Here is a 23,992-nt window from a genome sequence, read left to right as displayed (position 1 = left end):
GAATCTGCCATTTCCCATTCTTCTGGGTCCCCTCAATGGAGGAGTGTGCCTTAGTGGTCGCCTGAGATTGCTGAGGAGATTAAAGATCACTGGCGGGCTCTCCAGCATCACAAGCGACATCCCTCCATAAAACACCTCATCACCTTTAAAATGTCTGCGTGCACGGGCCCACCGCGTTATCCGCCAATGCAAGCAGGAGTGCTGGAAATGGTATGTTTCCACCATTGGCCTCCATGTCTCTCCATCATAGATATGGGCAAAGATTCGACGCCTCTATGGCTATCGAACCCCTGTCGGCATCCCTGTGCTGTCACTGAATGGGGAAATTTGTACTGACTCCGACATAATTGCCAACCGCTTAGCAGACCATTTTGCTCTCAATTCCACATCTGTGAATTACCCACTGGCTTTCTGCTCCATTAAAGAGCAAGTGGAACGTTGGAGCCTTTCATTTCACACCCGCCATCCTGAATCCTACAATGTTTCATTCAGTGAGTGGGAACTCCACAGTGCCCTAGCCGCTTGCCTTGATACAGCACCCAGGCCAGATCGCATCCACTGTCAGATGCTGAAACAAGTCTCAGTGGACTGCCAGCGACGCCTCCTCAACCTTTACAACTGAATCTGGGTCGAGGGTGAGTTTCCATCGCAATGGCGGGAAAGTATTGTTATCCCCGTTTTGAAAGCTGGCAAGAACCCATTGGAGGTAGACAGCTACCGCCCCATTAGCCTCACCAGCGTTCTTTGCAAGTTACTCGAACGCATGGTGAGCCGGCGGTTGAGTTGGGTACTCTAGTATCAGGGCCTTCTGGCTCCGTCTATGGTGGGTTCAGTAAAGGCCGCTATGCCACCAACAATCTGGTGAGTCTGGAGTCAGCCATGCGTACGGCCTTTGCCCGCTGTCAACACCTCGTCGCTGTCTTTTTTGACATGCGGAAGGCGTACAATATGACTTGGCGCCATCACATCTTCTCTACGCTTCATGGTTGGGGTCTTCGGGGTCCTCTGCCGATTTTCATACGAACTTTTCTGTCACATCATACCTTCCGCGTGCATAGTTCCTCCCAAGTTCAAGAGAATGGGGTCCCGCAGGGGTCTGTTTTAAGTGTCTGCCTGTTTTTAATTGCAATTAACAGGCTCACTGCAGTGGTGGGAACATCTTTCGCAGCTTCCTTATATGCTGACGACTTCTGCCTCTACTACAGCTCCATTGGCATTGCAACTGCAGAACGTCAGCTACAGGGTGCTATCCGCAAAGCACAGTCTTGGCCTGTAGTGCTTGGCTTCCAGTTTTTGGCTGCCAAGATCTGCATCATACATTTCTGCCGGCGACGCACAGTTGACCCTGAGCCAAGCTTTATCTTGACGGCGAACGTCTTGCTGTGGTGGACACACATTGGTTTTTGGGTGTGGTTTTTGATGCCCGGTTGACTTGGCTCCCACATACTCGGCAGCTTAAACAGATGTGGTGGCGACATCTTAATGCTCTGCGATGCTTGAGCCACACCAGCTGGGGCACCGACCAATCTACCCTCTAATGGCTCTACCAGGTTTTAATCCAGTCCCATCTGTATTATGGGAGCCTGGCTTATGGTTCAGCATCCCCTTCTGCGTTGCAGGTGCTGGACCCAATCCTTCACAATGGGATCCAGCTTGCCACTGGTGCTTTCCAGACCAGCCCTGTGGACAGCATACTTGTGGAGGCAGGTGTCCCTCCACTGCGGTTATGGTGCCAACGTTTACTGGCCGCTTATGCTATGCATGTTTGTAGTTTGCTCGGGCATTCCAATTATCGTCTCCTGCTCCCACCATCGGTCATCCGTCTCCAAGATCATCGGCCCCGGTTGGGTTGTATGATCGTGGTCCACATCAGAGAGCTTCTCTCTGGGCTTGGGGTTGTCCCTCTTTTGCCTCCTTTCCGGGTCCCTCTGCATACACCCCCGTGGTGTGTGTGGCCCGCCCTTGCCTTCGGTTCGAATTGGCACAGGGCCTGAAGGACTCAGTCCCTCCAGAGGCCATCCGCCGCCACTTTTATTCCATCCTAGCCATGTATCAGGGCTCTGGCATGTTTTACACTGACAGTTCGATGGTTGCTGGTCATGTCGGTTATGCTCTAACTCTAGGGCACCATTACAAACAACGTTCCTTGCCGGCTGGCAGCAGCGTTTTCACAGCTGAGCTGGTCGCCATCTTTCATGCCCTAGAGCAGGCTGTTCCAGCTTGTCTGCTCCGTTGTGAGCTGCTCCAGGGAGCCGTGTCGCTCACTGTGACCATTCAAGTGGGCCGGTACGTGGCACGGCTGGCTGAGGCAGACGGCAAGGCAAGCATTATGCTGTGCCAGCTGTGTCTTACAAGATTGACAACCTCTTAGCTGCTAAGATGTGTTGACATGCTACACTTGGAAATACGATGTTCATAAAATAAATAAGAAACAACTGTTTTACAAGAAATTCCATACTAACTTTATTGGGTCTCTGTAGCTTGACATTTTCTTTTCATTTCAAGATCGGAGATATCAGGCGTCAAAGTGTTTGCTATGTTAATGCGGAGGATGGCCTTCATTGTTGCATCTTGAAGAAATGATCGTTCCTTACTTTTTACTCTTTTCGTTACTGAGAAAAGCTGCTCACAATACGTAGATCCAAACATGCACATGATCTGAGTGGAATTGTTGTGAAGCTTGGTAAATGTTTTTTGCTGTAATGAACGATAGCATCGTGACAAATCCAACGTGTTGTAGTACCTCTGTTTCAACAAAGTTGAATTTTGCAAATCAATTATCTCCAATTGAAGTGACAGTGACAAGTCATCGGGGAAACTGAAAAAGGAGTGCTGAACACCGTAAGTTCCATTTCCAAACTAGTGAAGTCGCAGAATTGTGTTTCAAACGACGTGATGAGCTGCTTTAACTTTGCTTGGTAATTCCAGAAAGTAGTACCTTCAGGTAGTTTTAAAAAGCAAGACGACTGAAGAACGTTAAATGTCCATTACTCATCTGCCTCTCACATAAATGTAACTTTTCCATGAATGCTTTGATCTGGTCGTGTATGTCAACGATTAGCTGTCCTTTGCCCTGCAGTTACAGATTTAAATTATTGAGATGCATAGTTATATCAGCTAGGAACGCCAGGTCTGATATCCATTTTATATCTTTCAGACAATACATTGCTTCCCCTTTCATTTCAAGAAAAAGTGATTTTTCCTCATGAATGGCAAAGAAAACATCACGAACTTTTCCCCGACTCAGCCAATGAACTGTACTGTGGTAAGGTATATCCCCATACTCCGCTTCCATATCTTTCAGGAATTCTTTGATTTGGCAATGATTCATACCATGACGCCGCACAAAATTCACACACTTCACGACATCTTTCATTATGCCACCTAGCTCTACTGTTTCAGCACACAGTGCCTCTTGGTGAATAAAACAATGAAGAGTCAAAATGTCTTTCCCGAATTTGTGTATGAGTTTATTTTTCAAACGAAAAGCCAAACCTTGGTGATGCCCGATCATTTGTGGTGCACCGTCTGTCGCTACAGAATGGAGCTTATCCCACGGCAAATTCATATTGTCCACTGATTCATAAACAGCTTCAAAAATGTCATGTCCTGTTGCAGTGTAATCAAGTGGTACCACATCCAAGAGTTCTTCAGTTGCTTGCAGCTCCATGTCGACACCACGCACAAAGACTGATTGTTGAGCACAGTCCGATATGTTGGTGCTTTCATCAAGAGCTAGCGAAAATGCAACAAAGCTCTCCGCCCTTTTCTGAGCTGTGTCTCTAAATCCGCTGCCATGTCCAGGATTCGACGAGACATTGTTTGATTCAACAGGCAAACCCCTTCAATTGCCTGCACTTCCATTGGAAACAAACATTCTGCAACTGCTACCATGCACGATTTTATGAATGGTCCCACCAAAAATGGCTTGCCACTTGTCACAATGATGTGAGCGACTCTGTAGCTTGCTCGAATTGCAGATTCAGTAGTGTTTCCTCTGCTCTCATTCACCTGAAAATTATAAACACATTACAGAACACGAACTATGTTGCATGTTTTGATACCCTCCATATAACGAAACTGTTTTTGAACTTACGTCTCCTGCTATGTCGTTCTTAAGCCTGGCTACCAGTTCTCTGCATGCAACACCTTCTACCTGATCGTAGTGCGCTGCGTGAAGATGTGTATAATGTCGTTGTATATTGTACCTCTTTGCAGAATTGAATACAGGACTCTTGCGGCTAGTCATAGCTGTCATTGAACACGGATTATTGCGTCAGTTGCGGCTGCATGCGGCCAGGGGGCAGTGAGTTCGCTTTCCCCCTCCACGCAGGCTCCGAGCTGCCACAGTGAGCGCTCCGGAGCTCTCCAGCTCCCTGTAGCACGGTTGGAACAGCCTGCCCTAGAGTATATCTGCTCCTGCTCAGGTCCGTCCTTCATTGTCTGTAGTGACTTCCTGAGTAGTTTATGAGCTATCGACCAGTGCTTCCCTCGCTCTCGTCTGGTGATGGCTGTCCAGGAGTCCTTCCGAACTCTTGCCTGTTGCGGCCGCTCTGTGGTCTTTGTGTGGACCAGCCAACCACCGTCACACCTCTTTCTGATTTTAATTCATTTTGTCTGGTCTTTGTCTAAGTTTCTCTTGGCCTGTGTCATTTGTCATCTTTTCCTTGTTCGCTTTTATTCTGTTTGGGCACTTTTAAGTTTTGGAAAAATGGACCAATGACCGTAGCAGTCTGGTCCCTTTCATCCCACAAACCAACCAACCAATGCAGTGACATATTGTGTCCATCATATGTTTCAGGGCGTGGCAGCAATCCAACATTCTGAAAACTAACTGTTGACATAGGCTTCAGTAACAGGGTCCTGTTCTTCTATGATGCTGTGTTATACTAATTATCTTAATATACACATCTTATTTTACAAAAAAAAAATGGTTCAAATGGCTCTGAGCACTATGGGACTCAACTGCTGTGGTTATCAGTCCCCTAGAACTTAGAACTACTTAAACCTAACTAACCTAAGGACATCACACACATCCATGCCCGAGGCAGGATTCGAACCTGTGACCGTAGCATTCGCACGGTTCCGGACTGCGCGCCTAGAACCGCGAGACCACCGCGGCCGGCCATCTTATTTTACAGACTGCCACAGAATCCTACAGCTGTTTAGTTATTATCAGTTAATAACTCCTTCTGTAAATGTTTAGAGACTGCAGCCAGAGAGATCTTGAAATGATATTTCTACTGTCAACCAGCAAGGTGTCATTTTCAGGTGAAATCTATAGTTAATGTTCACTAGTGCATATCATTATTATGTTTATACCAACAATTGGCCCAGCGGTGTTTGGATACAAATCTTATCTACTGTCCTTTGTTGAAATGTGTACCTGGTATGGGCCACTGATGCATATTTATACATCATTGTGTGCATACACTTATTTAAACTTTGCACCTTCTGAGTTAAATTGCTTACCATCAGTCTGACACTGTGCATACAACACTATTTTAGACTAAATATATGACTGGGTTCCATACCTCATCCAACTGAAGTTTGCATCTGTAATGGTATTTCTGCCAAACAGATCTCCACAGAACCCTTAACAAATGAATTCAAAAAATGAGTTAGTCAATATTGGGATTTTTGAGCTAAAATAATCAGTGGGGGGGCACCGGGGCAAAGGGGAGGTACAAGGTACTGAATGTTCCACAACTGTAATTATAACTTCCATAACAAAAGGACTTGATTGTCCATGCTAGGAAATTAACAGTCATCAAATGTTGCTAGAGAGGAGAAAAGTGTCCAATCAGCTTGGGAAAACTGCCAGTGTCTTGGGCACATAGATGGCAGTTGTGGTTGTAATCAAAGGACACATGGAAAATGGTCATTTGAAGGTGTATCAGCAGGAGAAAACCATTCAAAGTGCCAAGCTAGCTGAACAGTACTGACCAAAAGGTCCGAATGAGAGTAGGTTGACGTGGAGGCAGACAAAAATGTAGGTTCCCCAGTGTTGAGGGAAACAAGATCCACTTGGTGGAAGAGGTCAATCAATAGCGAGCCTCTCGTACAAGGACACAGGGATCACAAAAGCGAGTGGTGTGCACTGTAGTCCCCAAACCAGCAAATAGGGTGGTGGGATCTGACCAAGGAGATGAAGGAGATGAGCTTTTGCCAGTGGTGTGGACGATGGAATGTATATGGTACAAAGAGAGAAGGTGTATCAAGAAAGGGAAAGACATACAGCAATAGATTGGATGGAACTGTGTAAGGGGATTGAGTGATAGTGAATAGTATCATTGAGAAGAATCTTAAGTCCCCCGTCTGCTGGTGCACCATCAACAGAGCGGAAATCAAACCAGACTGCTTGGAAATGAGGGAAGACAAAGTGATCATCAGGACGTATCTTTGTTTCCTGGACACAAAAGATGACCAGTGAGTATGATTGCAAGAGGAACAACAATTAATGCCAATTGGAGCAAATGCTGCAGATATTCTAATGTATAATTGACACAAGGTGGACGGAAAAGGGAAAAATCTCACCACGGTTGCCGTCAACTCAGCAACCACTGAGAGCCACTGGCCGACAGTGTGGAATGGCATTCATCCAGAGGCAGAAAATCCCAATCCATAGGTCGGTTGGGTGGGCAGCTCCTGCTGCCAGTGATCGGCTGGTTGATCAGCTGCCAGCGGTGCATCTTGGCGACACGGAAGACGGCTGAGGGCAGCTACTGCTGGGTGGCACTGTAGAAGATACACACTGTGGCGGAGAAGGAGAGGAACTTTGTTTCTTATGAGCCTTCTTGGAAGCAGGATGTTGAGGTGAGGGAGGAGTTGATGGTTGTGAGGTGAGAAGAAGGTAAGGAGAAAAATCAAGGAAAAGAGGAGGACAAAGTAAGATCAAAAAGTTTCCGTTATAGAGACAAAAGAAGAGGAAACCATGTCATATATTCCCAAGCATCCATCTCTGGATGTAGATGCAAAACACTCTCTCAAAGAGAGGAAGAAGGGGATGAGAAGGGGAGTATTGGGGACAAGGAGGGATGTGGAAAGGGAAGAAGGGAAGGTATGCAGCCTGGTAGAAAAGAGAGCTGCGCTAGTTTGGGGTCGTGTTTAATGTAGCTTTTGCAAAAGAAAATTGATTATAGCAATTTAATAACAATAAATAAAAGAATAGTTTGCAATTGTTGCTTCACTATGTTAATTAGTACCTTGAACTCATTCTACATGAATATACTATAGTTATTTATTTCCAGATAGTTACAGGGATGAGTTATAACTTTTGCAAAGAACATTATTTTTTGCTATCATGTAGCTGATGTATTTAAACCATTTGTGTAAAAATCAATTTAAATCAAATTTTTATCATTTGTTATTATGGAGTTAGAACCATTCAAAGTTTCAGCAGTGGATGCAACATACTGTGCATGACTGACTGTGGTTTAAGTGAGGCATTCAAATTAGTACCAATATTCCTGAATGCTGAAATCAATGTGTCTTGCACATGACCTGTGGTTGAGATGTAAAGTTGCTGTTACCATAGAGACATAAGCTTTTATGATGCACAGCTTGTAAATATGTTTGACTGGAGTGCAGATGATGGATTAGAATGCATAAATGATGTTTGGTCTGTCATTTGGAACATCTTGTATATAAATGAACTTCCACCAAATACCCAAGAAGCAAAAATATTTCTTTTTGCTGACAAAGTTAAGTATTATAATCAGATCAAATGGAGTAACCTCAACACCTGAAGATATAAATAATAATTTCTTGACAATTAATAATTGGTTCTCTGCAAATCAACTCCTACTAAGTAGAGACAGAACACATTACATGAAATTCAGCACTCCCCAATTAAAAATAATGCTTCATGGTAAATCAATAAATGAAACAGAGTATTCTAAAGTCACATTTTTATTGATAAAAACCTGAAATAGAAGTCACATGTTATAGATCATCTTTAATGTTTCAGCTCTGCAATTGTTGTTTTGTGGATAATATCAGACTTTGGAGATCAAAATGATGAGGTTTACTTACTTTTCCTATTTTCACACACTAATATCCTGTGACATCACATTCTGGAATAACCGGTCATTCAGAAGTAGTATGTTTATTGCTTAGAAATGTATAATATGGAAAATATGTGGTACCTAATCTAGAACTTCTTGTAGGCAGCTCTTTAAACATTGACAACAATCTCACAGTACACATAGTCCAGTATGAAGTTCTACTTCAACAATCACTCACAGTTTGAAATCAACAAGGTAAATGATTTACACTGTCCTTCATTCGAGCTTGTTGGTGTGGCACAGGTATTCAGCCATAAAAAACTGAACACCTACCCAGTGTTGCAAGAATTTATGAGAGAGGTGTGTGTGTGTGTGTGTGTGTGTGTGTGTGTGTGTGTGTGTGTGTGTGTGTGTGTGTGTTTTAAGAGAGAGGGAGAGAGAAAGAGTATTTTTCTAAAGAGACCATTTGTTATATCATTTAAACTGTTCACATAATGCCACATTTTTCACTGAAAAGATGTACTATAATTATAAAGACTGACTTGTTCTGTATCATGGCAAGAGGTTGCAATTATGATCCATGGGAGATTGGAAAAAAAACTAACTTTTTCAATGGTAAGCAGCTTTCTAGTAAGCAAGTAAGGTATTACAGTTATGAATGAAAGAAACAGAAAATCCTTGAATCTTTATTGCAGTTCCAGGAAACTGTAAACACAGCTTTATTTGAAAAGTATGCCAAATGAACTTCAATATTGTATACAATGTGTGTATAAAACAAAATATCTGCATAAAATATATACTAAATATTCATCTTCTACAATCACATTCATTTTTATGAACTCTGAGATTCTACAGAACATATTTAAATTACAAGAGAAAACCAAATTCAGCAATAATGTTGAATTATGACTAGCATTCTTACACAAAAAAAAATCATTCAGGATTAAGACAATCAATCTTTCTTTATTCTTTCCTACAAAAATATACCACACAAGGAGGTATTTTAAAATAATGTCTTTTTAATCACTTCATTTCTGTGCAGTGACTAATAGTAATTCAGTAATTTAACACTGTTATTAACAAGTTAAATTCTGTATTATATTGTGGTAACACACCTAACACATTTATTTAAGCTAACATACTTGAACAATAACACTATTGCTCACACATAAACTTGATCAATGAAATATTTAGCATGTGAATTATGGTCTGATTCATAATACTTAAATAAAGTCTGAAGTTTGTTTCAACATACAAGTTACACACAACACTTGGACAGTTACAGTTTTCTGTTCCATATTCAGGGAATGGAAATGAAAACACACACCTATAACACTGGCGGAAAATATAGCTTCAAAAGATATTAATATGCAGCATCATCAGAACCATATGATTACAGTAAATGTTGACTTTCCACCTACGTTAACAGTTTGTAACATACATTTGTACAAAAATACATATTGTAAATTTGTTTGATTTCAACATCATGTGTTCTGTACAGGTACAGTCTGCATTAATGTAGTTGAAGCTCTCTTTTTGATCTTGCTGACTGATTTGTTTACACCCTTCCCAATGAATGTTGTCTTTCTTGCATGCTGTGCATCATTAATAAAACAGTGACATTTGATGCACACAGATGCAGTTATATCCAAATTTTTATATTTTAATAATGCAACCACTGGTTTGGTTTACATAAATCAGACTTTCCTGTCTCAGCAACTACTGGGTTAGAAACAACTCAATTTGAAACTGCTTAATATTTCAATGAGTGTTCACAGAAGGCAAGTCTTATTTGATACACACTATTTTGTACAAAATTAGTAAGTTGATCTTTATACTTTTTATTTTATTTTACACATCACGTATAATCAACATTTAGCATTTCTGCAAACGTTTTAGAGTTCAGTTAGACTTTAACCAGCTGTACATTGCAGGTAGAAAGTGGCAAAAAAGGATTCCAACAGTACCAGTACATAATATCATTATTAGAAATTTACGTACATTTTCACATTTCAGATTGTCAACACACATCCACATACATACAACCTGATTTCTAAACATTTTTCATACTGGAGTTTCATGGTCAGCCTCTTCTATTCGCCCTAATCTCCAAGCATTTGGGTCAGTTGCTGAAATATAAAAGTTGATTTAACAAATATAGAATGCAACAAGATACAATAATATTTAAAAAAAGTAAGTATGTATCTGTCATTTAACTGCTGAGATATTGTATATGATTTTGCAAACATTTCAATGGGTAGTTGTAACATACTGGTTAACCAGTTTAGCAATTTAAATTCACAGCAATGTCGTTATGGTACTATTTTTAAATTGCTGCAATTTTATTGATTTGAATTTTCACTGACAAGGCAAAACTGTAAAACATCTGTTATTAATACCCTTTACTATTGATCTGTAAAAGTTTTATTGGTTTTTAACAGCACTCAGAAAATTTTATATTGGGATGCAAATACCTCACTTATTTTGTGGATTATTGTAACATGAACAGGAATCAGTGCAGTCACAATTTCATAATAATTACAAAACTAATCAGTTCTTTTCAAAAAGGCAAGAGGTGCATTTTACATCAGGAAAATAATTCATGTGAGAGTTGAGTACTAATCTCAGCATCCTAAAGTCCCAATTATCTCAGTCTCATCCTGTTATTTATACACAATTACACAAACATATTTGTAACAAGAAAACATGAAGTCAATCTGACACCTCATTCAGTGAGATGCATTTCCTTTTATGAAATATGTTTTCAATTAAAATTTCCATGGACTGAGATGTAAACTGGTGCATCATGAAACAAACATGAAACTTAGAATGTAGTTTTCAAAATCTGCATTCTCAGTATACTATTTCTATATAAACAAAAACAAACAGCACTCTTGGTTGAGAAAGAAGTTAGAAATAGGAGTAGATTTTGCTCCATACTAAAGTCATCAGACTTGAATGTAAAAAAAAAAGTTGACAAATTCTGTATGTTTTGTTTTGTAGTAATATATGTTGAGGAACTGAAGTTAAAACTGAGAAGAAAAATTTGTCAAGTTTCTAGTGTGTGTGTGTGTGTGTGTGTGTGTGTGTAGGGTGTTAGTTATTTCCCAGAACTGTGATTAATTTAATTTCTTGAAATTCATTAATTTTTCTGATAAGTAAGTTACCATCTTGTTATACCCCACAGTAAATTTATAACTTAGCAGAGTAACTGTTATAACAGAGTGTATGCAATAGATTCAAAAATTAGTAACTACCAGTGTCCATATTGGTCTACATTCTATCCACATTCCCCCTCACAAATAAGCGAAAATTACAGACAGTGTGAAACAACATATTTCTGTGACATGCCACTAATAAAGCCTAAAAAACAGAATAAAAAATAACATAAAAAGACACTCATTCATGATATGAAACATGTGCGGCTATTAAAAATAACAGCATCAAGAAATCTATTTGTGCTCTCTACAGTTTAAAGATTTGGTTAATCTGATTCATTTTAATGGTGTTTCATTTGTGATTGTCCATGACTGATAACAGTGATACATTAAGATTATTAAAATTAATTGAATCCCTCAATTTCTCTAGCACAAAATATGTGAGAATTCTTGACAAGGAAGCCAAAAAGCTAGAAGACTTCCTAAAACAGCTACAGTTTGTATTTTGTAGAGAACCAAATTTTAACCTGAGTATACATTCTTGAAATACTGCACTGCCAGGATTTTACAAATGCTGTGAACTAACAGAAACATTAAAAACAAAAAGAAAAATCATGCTGAAACAAGGGCACTGTAAACATCCAATATTGTAAACTTACCACAATAATAGTACCTAATCCTAGGCATACCTAGGCAAAAGAAATACGAATTTTCATATTAAGTATAAATGGCTATTTATAAAATTATATGCAGCATTCACATCTTTTAACTCAAAGCAACAATAAAATATGTTAAATTAATAAATATTTTCAAAATGGCTAAATATCAGAAAGCCGTTGCAGTAACTTTATACAGAAAACACATCACAAAATAAACAGTAAAAAACTGCCAACACTTTGCAGTCACAAAAAACTAACTGGCATAAACTATTTCACTTCTACACAAATATATACATGTTCTATACAAACCTGATGAAGAACTGATTATTTTTATTTTCAGTACCTATTCTTTTATTCTTTGAGACTCAGGGGTAACACTGTTCCAGGAGGGATCTGAGAGTGGTTTGGGCACAGAGAGAGAGAGAGAGAGAGAGAGAGAGAGAGAGAGAGAGAGAGAGAGAGAGAGAGAGAGAGAGAGGTGGGGAGGGGGGGAGAGAAGAGGAGGAGGAGGGTGAGGGAAGATTATGATTTAACTAATTTGCTCTATGAACATTACAGAGGATGGTGACTGTTACACATGTAATGTATGTTTGTTACTTTCATTGTCTGTTCAGAATGCTACTATTGATGAACACTTCTAAGATTATATGCACCAGAATCACCTGGATGCCCCATTTGTGTAATAGTTTGACAGTGTTTATGATATAATGATCATGAATGTTTTCTTTTTAATAAAAAGAAGTACCCTGTGATGGAATTAATACATTACTGGTTTCAGTACCACAAATTGTGAACAGTCACAAGTCAGAATGTGGTGGTGGTGGTGGTGGTGGTTGTGGGGGTGTCAGCTTAGATCTTAAGGTTATGTCACCATTAAAGCTATTAGATGAAGGATATCAGCATCTATCTATAGAAAATAAAAATAAGACATTTCAGCTGTTTCATCAACAGTAAGTATAATCCAATTGTAGTCTCCATTTCAAATGGCTTTAGATTCATTTCCCCATTTATTTTTATTCAAAAATCAGTAAGTTTTTAGCTTTGCCATTTGAAAAGATAAAGCCCTGCATTTTGTGTATAAACAATTTTTCAAGATCTCTACTCTCAATATTTTTACAGAGTTCTCATATATAATACAGAAATAATTTAAAAGTTTCACATTTCATATTAAATTTGTAATTTTATGAGTTATTAGGATGTGCTGCAAAGTAATGTCTATGAATTTTTTATTCCGTCCTCAATATCAGTTGAAGTATTAAATGTCATGCATATTAAAAGGTGAATTTCCAGTTTCACTGATGCAAGTTGCAACCCTTTGGTGCTAGAGGGCTCTGAATTGTTGTATGTAGTGGGGATGTGTGTAATGAAACTACACTCCTGGAAATGGAAAAAAGAACACATTGACACCAGTGTGTCAGACCCACCATACTTGCTCCGGACACTGCGAGAGGGCTGTACAAGCAATGATCACACGCACGGCACAGCGGGCACACCAGGAACTGCGGTGTTGGCCGTCGAATGGCGCTAGCTGCGCAGCATTTGTGCACCGCCGCCGTCAGTGTCAGCCACTTTGCCGTGGCATATGGAGCTCCATCGCAGTCTTTAACACTGGTAGCATTCCGCGACAGCGTGGACGTGAACCGTATGTGCAGTTGATGGACTTTGAGCAAGGGCGTATAGTGGGCAAGCGGGAGGCCGGGTGGACGTACTGCCGAATTGCTCAACACGTGGGGCGTGAGGTCTCCACAGTACATCGATGTTGTCGCCAGTGGTCGGCGGAAGGTGCACGTGCCCGTCGACCTGGGACCGGACCGCAGCGACGCACGGATGCACGCCAAGACCGTAGGATCCTACACAGTGCCGTAGGGGACCGCACCGCCACTTCCCAGCAAATTAGGGACACTGTTGCTCCTGGGGTATCGGCTAGGACCATTTGCAACCGTCTCCATGAAGCTGGGCTACGGTCCCGCACACCGTTAGGCCGTCTTCCGCTCACGCCCCAACATCGTGCAGCCCCCCCTCCAGTGGTGTCGCGACAGGCGTGAATGGAGGGACGAATGGAGACGTGTCGTCTTCAGCGATGAGAGTCGCTTCTGCCTTGGTGCCAATGATGGTCGTATGCGTGTTTGGCGCCATGCAGGTGAGCGGCACAGTCAGGACTGCATACGACCGAGGCACACAGGGCATCATGGTGTGGGGAGCGATCTCCTACACTGGCCGTACACCTCTGGTGATCGTCGAGAGGACACTGAATAGTGCACGGTACATCCAAACCGTCATCGAACCCATCGTTCTACCATTCCTAGACCGGCAAGGGAACTTGCTGTTCCAACAGGACAATGCACGTCCGCATGTATCCCGTGCCACCCAACGTGCTCTAGAAGGTGTAAGTCAACTACCCTGGCCAGCAAGATCTCCGGATCTGTCTCCCATTGAGCATGTTTGGGACTGGATGAAGCGTCGTCTCACGCGGTCTGCACGTCCAGCACGAATGCTGGTCCAACTGAGGAGCGAGGTGGAAATGGCATGGCAAGCCGTTCCACAGGACTACATCCAGCATCTCTACGATCGTCTCCATGGGAGAATAGCAGCCTGCATTGCTGCGAAAGGTGGATATACACTGTACTAGTGCCGACATTGTGCATGCTCTGTTGCCTGTGTCTATGTGCATGTGGTTCTGTCAGTGTGATCATGTGATGTATCTGACCCCAGGAATGTGTCAATAAAGTTTCCCCTTCCTGGGACAATGAATTCACAGTGTTCTTATTTCAATTTCCAGGAGTGTATATCAGTCCATGCTGTAATTAAGTTTCAAATTTAAATAGTTCATTCACACATGGAGCACCCTCTCATTAAGACATGAGTGCTGTGACATCAGGAAATTAGGGGAAATTGATTTTCAGTACACACTTGTACATAAACTGTTTTTTAAACTTTGAATTTATTAATGTACACTCACAAGAAATTAGTAAAAATATTGTAAGTTGAGACCTTGAAGAGTTAATCATTCACAAGATAAAGATGTTCACCTTTATTTTTTTCAGTTTATGAGTAGAAATAACTGGTAAAAAGAAAGTTATTTTCACAGCAATAATTTTGACTGATATCAATATCATGATTCTCTAGGCTGACTTCATATCCTAAATTTCAGAGTTCCTTTTTCTTCTTAACCAGCTAGTCAGCAGCATGTGAAAGATGAATGAGAATTCTACAATTTGGGTACCCAGTCAGCTAAAAATGCTTATAGCTAAGGCCAATGACTAGTGATCAGTGTCCATTATCCAACTGTGCATGCAATACAATTTTTTAACACAGTCCAGCATAATTTGGAGGCCTGTCACAATAACATTTTCATGTTGTGTTACTGCCATGTTCTGACTGGAATCTACTCTTCCAATGAATTTCGTAACTGAAAGGAAATACATTCTCTCATTTTGAGGTAATTCCTCACAACAATTTTGTAGTTAAAAACATAAAGGAACAAAGCACAGCCACTTAAATGAATTTATCATTGGATTTCCTAATCACTCTATAATATTTATGTGCAAGATTTGCAAGAGCCATTCCAGTCTCAGGAGATATTGCATTGCTATGTACCAGCAGATCTGTATGAAACTAATTAATTTCACTGAGAATACATTTATCTCGAATAAAGAAGACTATGGAGTGTGATACAGACATGAATGGATATTCCCATTTTCTTGTGGCACTAGATCTTGCAGAAGGGAAACAGTCCCTTTCAAAAAAAGCAAAAACCTGCAGAAATCTACTGTATTCTTTTACAAAATTTAAAAATGCAAGCGTATTTTTATAGGTGAGGAAAAATGAACAAAATATGAAAAAAAAGTCTCACTTACGAATTAGAATCAAAAAATGAAAATTAAACTTCTTTAAACTATTGCTGCAACTACAGAAGTTGATGCTGATTTTCATCACTAGATACCTGTTGTCAAAATCACGTACATTTGTGTTCTGTAAACACTCTGAATGAAAACATGGAATGCTAAGTATGTTGTCACATCTGTAATCTTATGAATTAAAATTTGAGTAGAAGTAAGACATAGGGTAACACGTTTGTGTTCATGCATAACTCAGTCCACTAGAAAAGCAGGAAGATGGCTGTCTCAACCCAGTAAGCAGGCAGAAGATCTTTATCAGGATATATGTATACATTTCTGAACAGCATCACCTTGTACTCCTGCCTTCCCTCCTCTTCCCCCCCCCCCCCCCCCCCCCCCCCCTCCCCCAATCCATTCTCACTGAATTACACTTTATGCATCAATCTTTTCCTATGAGAGAGAGAGAGAGAGAGAGAGAGAGAGAGAGAGAGAGAGAGAGAGAGAGAGAGAGAGAGAGAGAGAGAGTTAGTTTAGATAAGAGAACCACTGTTTAAATTAATATTAGGGAAATACCCTTAACATAAATTTAAAAAAATTGTGGAACATATTATCAAAAAAAAATGTTAAAGCAAAATGTGATAACTACTAGAGAGGAACAAGAAATTTAGTTACAAACTAGTCACAATGAAAGGAAAGAGGAATGGAAAAACTGACAAAGAGAAAAGTGATATACATGAAACAAAACAGTCATTTGTAAACAAGACCAGAAAATTGACCCACCCCCCCCCCCCCCCACAACGCATGCCCACAATTTAAAAAAACACACACACACACACACACACACACACACACACGTGCAAAACACGAAAAGAATTTATGTCAAGGCTGCAGTCAATAAAATAGTTTATTACTGGTAATTGACAAGGCAATCATAGATGTATGATGAGTAGCTTGGCCTAATAAAGAAAAAGATAAAGAAAAAGAAGCTCTTTTTAACTATGACAAATAAACAAGTAAATTAATACATGTAACACCGGTTGCAATGGCTATAATGCACTGATCAACCAGAACATTATGAAAGCTCCTGTAATTTTGGAATAAGTATGCTGATACGTAACAAGCACATTAATGTAAGAGACACAGAGGATACCAAGAAATCATTCAGCTCCAGCTGGAAAAAGTGAAGAAGCCTGTTTGTTATCCATTAAATTAAGCTACTTCCATAAACACTAGATTGTGAATATAAAAATGAACGGAAAGAATGATGGCAAGGTAGGATGTAACATCCCACTGCCAATGAGGTAACATGAAATGGAGCACATGCTGGATTTGAGGAAAGAAGGAGAAAATCAACCATGTCCTTGACAAAGGAATCATCCTGACATTTCCCATAAATGATGTAGTGAAATCAAAGAAAACTTAAATCTGGGTGTTCTCTGGAATACAAGTTCATTGTCTTACTACTGCACTATCCCAATTGGTAAAATGATAAGAAGCCAATATCAAAGAGTTCAGGGTCATGCCATGTTTGTGTGCTGCCATTCTCAGTTTATATCAGAAGTTGACATATGATGGTGAAACTGTTGTTGTGACAAGATGCTTGATGTTAGTGCCTCACTAAAAATCAAATGCATTGGAGGTTTTTTAATAGTTTTTAAGGAAAAGCAGAAAAGTCTGTGATGTTCTTGTAGTCTTATCCTTGATATTTCATACATTCCCCTGCCTCTTTCTACACAAAGTGTAACAGTGTATTACAACAATTTGCCGCACTGCTGCACTCCTATTTTCAAGAAAAATATTGAGGCACATACATAGTTACATTTGTATAAAAATGTTACAAAAACATAGATTATCTCATTATTACTGCTGGCTTCTACGATTGCATTAAGACTGGTATCCTTTGCTATAAATGTGATATTTTCTAACAAGACAGATATCCATGCAATAGTGGTTTGAAAAACATGGTGATGACTATTTCAATGTGCATCCGGCATCCTGCATCGTTAGATAGTTTTATATTGACCCCTTTGATCAGATCTCAAATGTTAGTTAACACTAGCTCAGAGCTCACAGACTGTCACCTCTTACTCTACAAGAACTGTATTACCTGTACAGGGACAGTTGGTGCTATCTTTATGCTGTCACATATTGAAGGCTTGCATAATCCCATAGACAATTTATTGGGACTCTTGTGTGTTCTGGACCAACTAATTGTTGTGTATTCATAATGTTCTGGCTGAGCAACATATATACATTCACATGCCACTTTATTGGCAAAACCATGCTGCTGGTTGCTAGTGTTTGAGGCATCATCTGGTTTTCAGCAGAGCATCTGTTCTATCATCTATGATTCAGTTAAAATACTGCTACATTTTTATTATGAACTATACAATATTTTTATTCAGCAGCACACAGGTTTCATTGTGATGACACTTTTTTGCCATGCATTGATCTCTCAGCTTTCACTCACATCTACAGCTCTACTCCACAAATCACTGATATATGAATGGTAGATGGTACTGTATTGGCCAGAGTATTAAAAGAGATAATAGTCATATCCTTGAAGCCACTATGAGACAAGGCAAAACTTCTTACAGTGAGAATTACTTCATCGGAAGATACCAATGGAATCTGAAGACACAGTATCCATGACAGACACATACCTTTTATTCACATTCAGATATGGAATGGTATTTGAAGTATGGAGAACAGGCACAAGTGGATCTTGTGTGGGCCACAAAAACTGGTTCCACAGTGTGGCACCACCAACCTGGACAGTGGAAGCCATACAAGAAGAATCCAAAATCTTGTTAGGCTCACAGAAAAAGAGTTATCTTAGAACTAAGGTCTCACAACAGAAGATTTCATCTATTCTCAAATATTGCTAGAATATATGATAACCTTGTGTTGGAATAATCAAGCAAATTAGATAAATTGATCAGATTGTAATTACACAGTGCAGAAGAAAATGAACGGGAATAATGTCTTTTTGGCTGTACCACAAAGGAAACAGAATGGTCAGCCAACCAGATACCATCCACCATATATTGACCAGCAATCTGGGGAGTCCAGGTGTAGCTCACCCCATTGCATTTAGTAGTAGTTACTTTAGTTGTGAACCTAAAATATTTCTGGGGCCACCGAATATTTTGAAACAACTTATTTTTGTTGAAGATTCAAGTAATCATCTATGTGGTGAGTACTCTTAACTGTTTCATCTACCAAGACATTGAAGCAACTATATTATTTTTATTAAAGACACACATTTCATTTTAGAGGTATTTAAAAGCTCATGAAAATAAGAGTATAGTTGTAAGATGCACGTTATGGTTTGCAATGAAACTTTTGACAGAGACAGGCAGGTAAATATGAAGGCCAAGGTACTCATCACCGTGTCAGTTGTGCCCCATGCAAAAATGGCAAAATCATCGCTTGTCCTTTATATTTACATTTCCCATTTCTTGTGATGTGTTTCATCAGAAAGAAAAATGAGCATTAGACATACTCTCCTCTTTTCAAGTGCTCTCAAATTATATTCAATAAACTTTAATTTAAAGAAATGAATGAGCAGTATATATAGTTGTGAGCAATGACCATACAGCAAAACACAACTCGTGTCTTTTGTAGACTATCAGATGTGAAATACATATCTTCAATGGTTCCAGAAATATTTTAGGTCAACTCTTCAGGTTACTCAGCCTGTGTGTCTGGATTCATCAAATTTGACTGTAGTTAACAATCACAGTCGGCACTGTTGTACTACTTGAATCGCTGTAAAAGATAAAGTATTAATTTCTTGCTGATGAAGGAAATACATCATCATCATTAGCACCTACATATTTCAAACTGTACCTCTTGCAGGCACAAATATTTGACTATACAGAATGACATTTTCACTCTGCCGCGGAGTGTGTGCTAATTTGAAACTTCCTGGCAGATTAAAACTGTGTCGGATCAAGACTCGAACTCAGGACCTTTGCCTGTCGTGGGCAAGTGCTCTACCATCTGGGCCACCCAAGCACGACTCACGCCCCGTCCTCACAGCTTTACTTCTGCCAGTAAGGCAAAGGTCCCGAGTTCGAGTCTCGGTCCAGCACACAGTTTTAATCTGCCAGGAAGTTTCATTTGACTATACGCTCATTGCATTTGATTTAAGAAAATTTCAACATATAACAAACTAAGTTTTTTATTTTCAATAAATAATGTGGAAAATTAAAGCAATTGAGTGACATACTAGTCAAACTCTACATTCAAATTCTGGTGCTACAAGACACAAGATATGATGATGACTGTCACTTTGATTCAGGAAATTACAGAATTTACATAGGCAAACCATTGCAACTGGAACTGGGTTTGGGGAAAAAAAACACACATTCAGTATTGAACATTACTTTACCTTCTAAAAGAATTTCATTACTATCAATCAAATCAGGAAAAATAGCTCATTCATTAATCAATACCTATGCACCAATGAACAGTTATGAGCAGTAACAGCCACATAAAGTGGGAGAATTCTGGGAATTACTGGGAGAAACTACAACTGCTATTCCCCTTCACCATATAAAAATGTTGTTGGGAGACTAACTCAAAAACTGACAAGGAAAAGAAATTCAGAGCAACTGTAGGACTGTACTACGCTCATCAAAGGATTAATAAAAATGGAAAGAGACTAATCAACTTTTGTAAAGCCTTTGGACTGAAAGTGACATCAACACATTTGGAGATCTCCATATCTTTATCTTGGAGGAGGAGGAGGAGGAGGAGGAGGAGGAGGAGGAGGAGATGGAGATTAGTGTTTAATGTTCTCTCAACAATGAGGTCATTAGAGATGGAGCACAAGCTCGAATTAGGGAAGGATGGGGAAGGAAACTGATAATGCCCTTTCAAAGGAACCATGTATTCGAGCATTTTCCTGAAGCGATTTAGAGAAATCGTGGAAAACCTAAATCATGATGGCCAGACATGTGTTTGAACCATTGTCCTCCTAAATGCGAGTTTTGTGTGCTTACCACTCTGCCGCCTTGCTCAGTTTTTTATCATAGAGAATTTCAAATAGATCATATAGCCATTTCAAAGAGAAATAAATGACAAATTTGAATATAAAAGTAAAATGAGGAGTCATCAGTTATGATCACCACCTATCATTAATTGAAGTTAAATTCCAGTCAAATAGAACTAAACTGAGAATAAGTAGAAATCCAAGATATGATCCATAATTTCTTTTCTGGTCAGAACTTAAAGATACTCTCTTACAGGCTTCTCAGTGCACTGTTACTACCCCCCTCCCCCTTATAAGAAAGCATAAACATAGGTGATGAATTAATAAGTGATGTGACCATAGAGCCAAGAATTAAAATCCTGGAATACTGAAATTCCCACAAAAATGCACAAAATTTGCATGGATTCACTGCAGTCTAGGAACAGACTTCAAATATCACTCAGTCTGTGAAACACCATTGTGATAAAACCAGACTAGCTGACATAGAACAAAAGTTCAAGAAAAATATTGCATGGTATTGCTTTAGATCTTTTAGAGAACAAATGTCAGCATATCAGGCACCTAGTCTCTTTTTTAGATGACCAGATGGGACTCTAGAAATACATCACAAGGATAATTGTAAACTCTTGGTGAACTACTTTAAAGATCCTTTGAATTTTGACACTCCCACAGTTGAATTCACATTTGTGAAACCAGAGTCTAACAGAGACTCAGAAACACCAATAACACAAGAATCTGCCAAAGCAATACATGAACTTAAAGACAATGAAACTCCAGGGAAGATAGGATGTTAGCATAAATGTGGAAAATAGGTGATAAAAGACTCATGTAGAAAATTTGTGAAGGTCTTACAGATATGTGGCTCAAGGAAACAATCCCTAAGGAATGGTAGTGTACCATAAGCCACCCATTACACAAGAAATGGGATAAAACTGATATAAATCATTACAAAGGTGTTCCATTGCTACCAGATATTTACAAAATTATTTGAAAATCAACTTAAAAAGCTTGAAGCACAAATGGACCACTTAATTGGTGAATATCAAAAGGGCTTTAGGAAATGTAGATCCTGTGGGAAAAATTCTCAATCTCAAGATGGTTTTACAAATCTTCAAGGGCAGGTGAACAGTAATTACCCTCATATACTTCAAATATGCATATGATTGAATATATAGATGTACACTGTTTAATATAACACAAAAGTTTAAAGTACATAGAGAGACAAGCCAACTGATTAAACAAACATTGACTGGTGCCAGCTCGAAAGTTAAATTCCAAAGTGAATGTCTGAACCTTTTGATATAAAAACAGGGGTGAACAGAGAGACAGGTTGTCCCCCTCACTGTTGAGTTTTGTACTAGACCAAGTAATTATATCATGGGAAGAAGTAGTAAAAGGAATAGCCATTGTCAGACTAAGTGATACTAAAAGATACATATAATGTTTGTCTTGCACAGATGATCTAGTGGTCATTTGAAACAGTAGAGAACTCCCTTGAAAAACTCTGTGGAATAGCAGCTAAAATTGAACTGAAAATTTCTTATGACAGAACCAAATATATGGAAGGTTCTCCAAGACATTTATAGTTAAGACAGCATAAGAAGATCCCTGACTGCTCTAAGCAATGTTGCCAGATTTCAACTGAGAAATGATAGCTACAGGTGAAAACAGTAGCCATCTACAGAGCTATGAAAACACTGAGGCATTGGCATACAGGCATTTACTAAATTGTGTTACATTACTGGTTGAGGTATACCCATAAATCTGCCACACCAAGCCCACTGCAACTATCAGGAACCAACTTACATTGACTCAAGTATAAATGAAAAACCCACGTTTACACAGTTTGGGAAAATACTCCAAATTTTAACACTTAGGAGAAATCATCCAACCCTCTGGATTAAATCCTGAAGCAAACAAAGAGAGAATCATTAAATTACAATAAGTTCATGGAATTGCATAGAATAGGAACAATAAAAAATCAATTGCTCATAATGCAAAATTAAAACGTTACATCACAATATTCAAACATGAAGTATTGTATTCATCAGAGACTAATCACTGGCAGTAGATTATTAACAACAGATACAAAAAATGAGAAAGGAAAATATTAAGGAAAATTTTTGGTCCAGTTTGTGTTGAGGAAACCTGAATGAGATGTAAATCTAATCAGTTATTTCAAAATTTGGAAAAAACTTCAGATGCTTTCAGGAAAAGAAAATTGAAATTTTACTACTGCATTCTGAGCATAAACAATAATAACCTGACAAAAGGGATTCTGTACCTTGCCCTCTGAATGAAAGTTAAAAGCAACTGGATACTTTAAACTGAAAAAGATTTTCAAGGAAATAGACCTTACAAACAACATTCCACACGACAGAACTGAACTTAAAACTTTTATTGACAAGCGTCACTTTAAAGCTAAAGAAAGTGTTACTTCTAAGAGAATATGGAGAGAAGAACAAAAGAAAAGTCACAGTAAGAAGAAGAGGAGATTTTGGCAGAAGAAGAAAGCAAGCACATAAGTGAAATAAGGCAATCATGGCCCATAGCTGGGCATAACGATGTTAAAAAATCTCTCTCTTGGATTTTTCTAAATTTTGTCATTTAGGTTATATTCATTGGGCATAAAAAAGTAGCAACCACTTACAGTACTGAATTTTTATTGTAATTTTTAAGGCACACAAGACTGAAATATTTTAGAGCATAATGCATGAGCCCATTCCCCACTTGTATTGTTAGTGTTCAATGTTCAGATGAGCATAAGGACTTTACACAAAGATTTTCAGAACAGAATGTATTATGGACAGGACAAATAACTTGAGCACATAACTTGCTTCACAGGGCTTTCATCTCAGAAGTCATGTGTCACAAAACATTGACTGAGGAGTAGTTTTATCTATTATATTACCAGGGTATACAAACACAAACTTCGTACTGGTCATCTGTTAATGAAACTTCTGCATTTGTTATGCAATATAATTAAGAGGAGGCTGATTCTGACTGTCTCTGTCCTTTACAAATGAAGTGAATGTAGTGGTGAAAATAAATTCAATATTTTTGATACAGTTAACTGTAAACAAAATCCACATATAATAATAAATTTTCATCAAATGATACTTTGTCAGTTTTTCATTGTTTAGATTGCATAGAAATAATAAAGTGTAACTAAGATTGCAGGTCCCTACCTAATCCAAAATGAAGACTTTAATCTTTTCCTTTTGTACTTACTGATGAGTTTTAGCCTTATTATGTCATAGTGAATTCAATTTCAGTATTACATGGTGCTAGCATACATCAGCTGTGGAACACTAGGCTATCTCTGCATTCA

The 23,992-nt window shown here is 39.0% G+C and overlaps 1 protein-coding gene across 1 annotated transcript in view; it reads right to left on the bottom strand.

Moving 5' to 3' along the window:
* Window positions 1-8,678: 8,678 nt before the first annotated feature.
* Window positions 8,679-23,992, bottom strand: part of LOC126298019 (popeye domain-containing 2-like) — a 176,711-nt gene continuing 161,397 nt past the window's right edge. The window contains exons 6-7 of the mRNA XM_049989341.1: window positions 11,824-11,853; window positions 8,679-10,135 (exon numbers count right to left, since the gene is read on the bottom strand). Coding sequence (XP_049845298.1) covers window positions 10,071-10,135; window positions 11,824-11,853 — 95 coding nt within the window. The 3' untranslated portion in view covers window positions 8,679-10,070. The remainder of the gene's footprint in view (window positions 10,136-11,823; window positions 11,854-23,992) is intronic.

This window comes from Schistocerca gregaria, chromosome X (genome assembly GCF_023897955.1).
Source record: "Schistocerca gregaria isolate iqSchGreg1 chromosome X, iqSchGreg1.2, whole genome shotgun sequence".
Lineage (NCBI taxonomy): Eukaryota > Metazoa > Arthropoda > Insecta > Orthoptera > Acrididae > Schistocerca > Schistocerca gregaria.
Note: the sequence above shows the minus strand (reverse complement) of the source record. Positions and strands in the feature narration are given on the sequence as shown.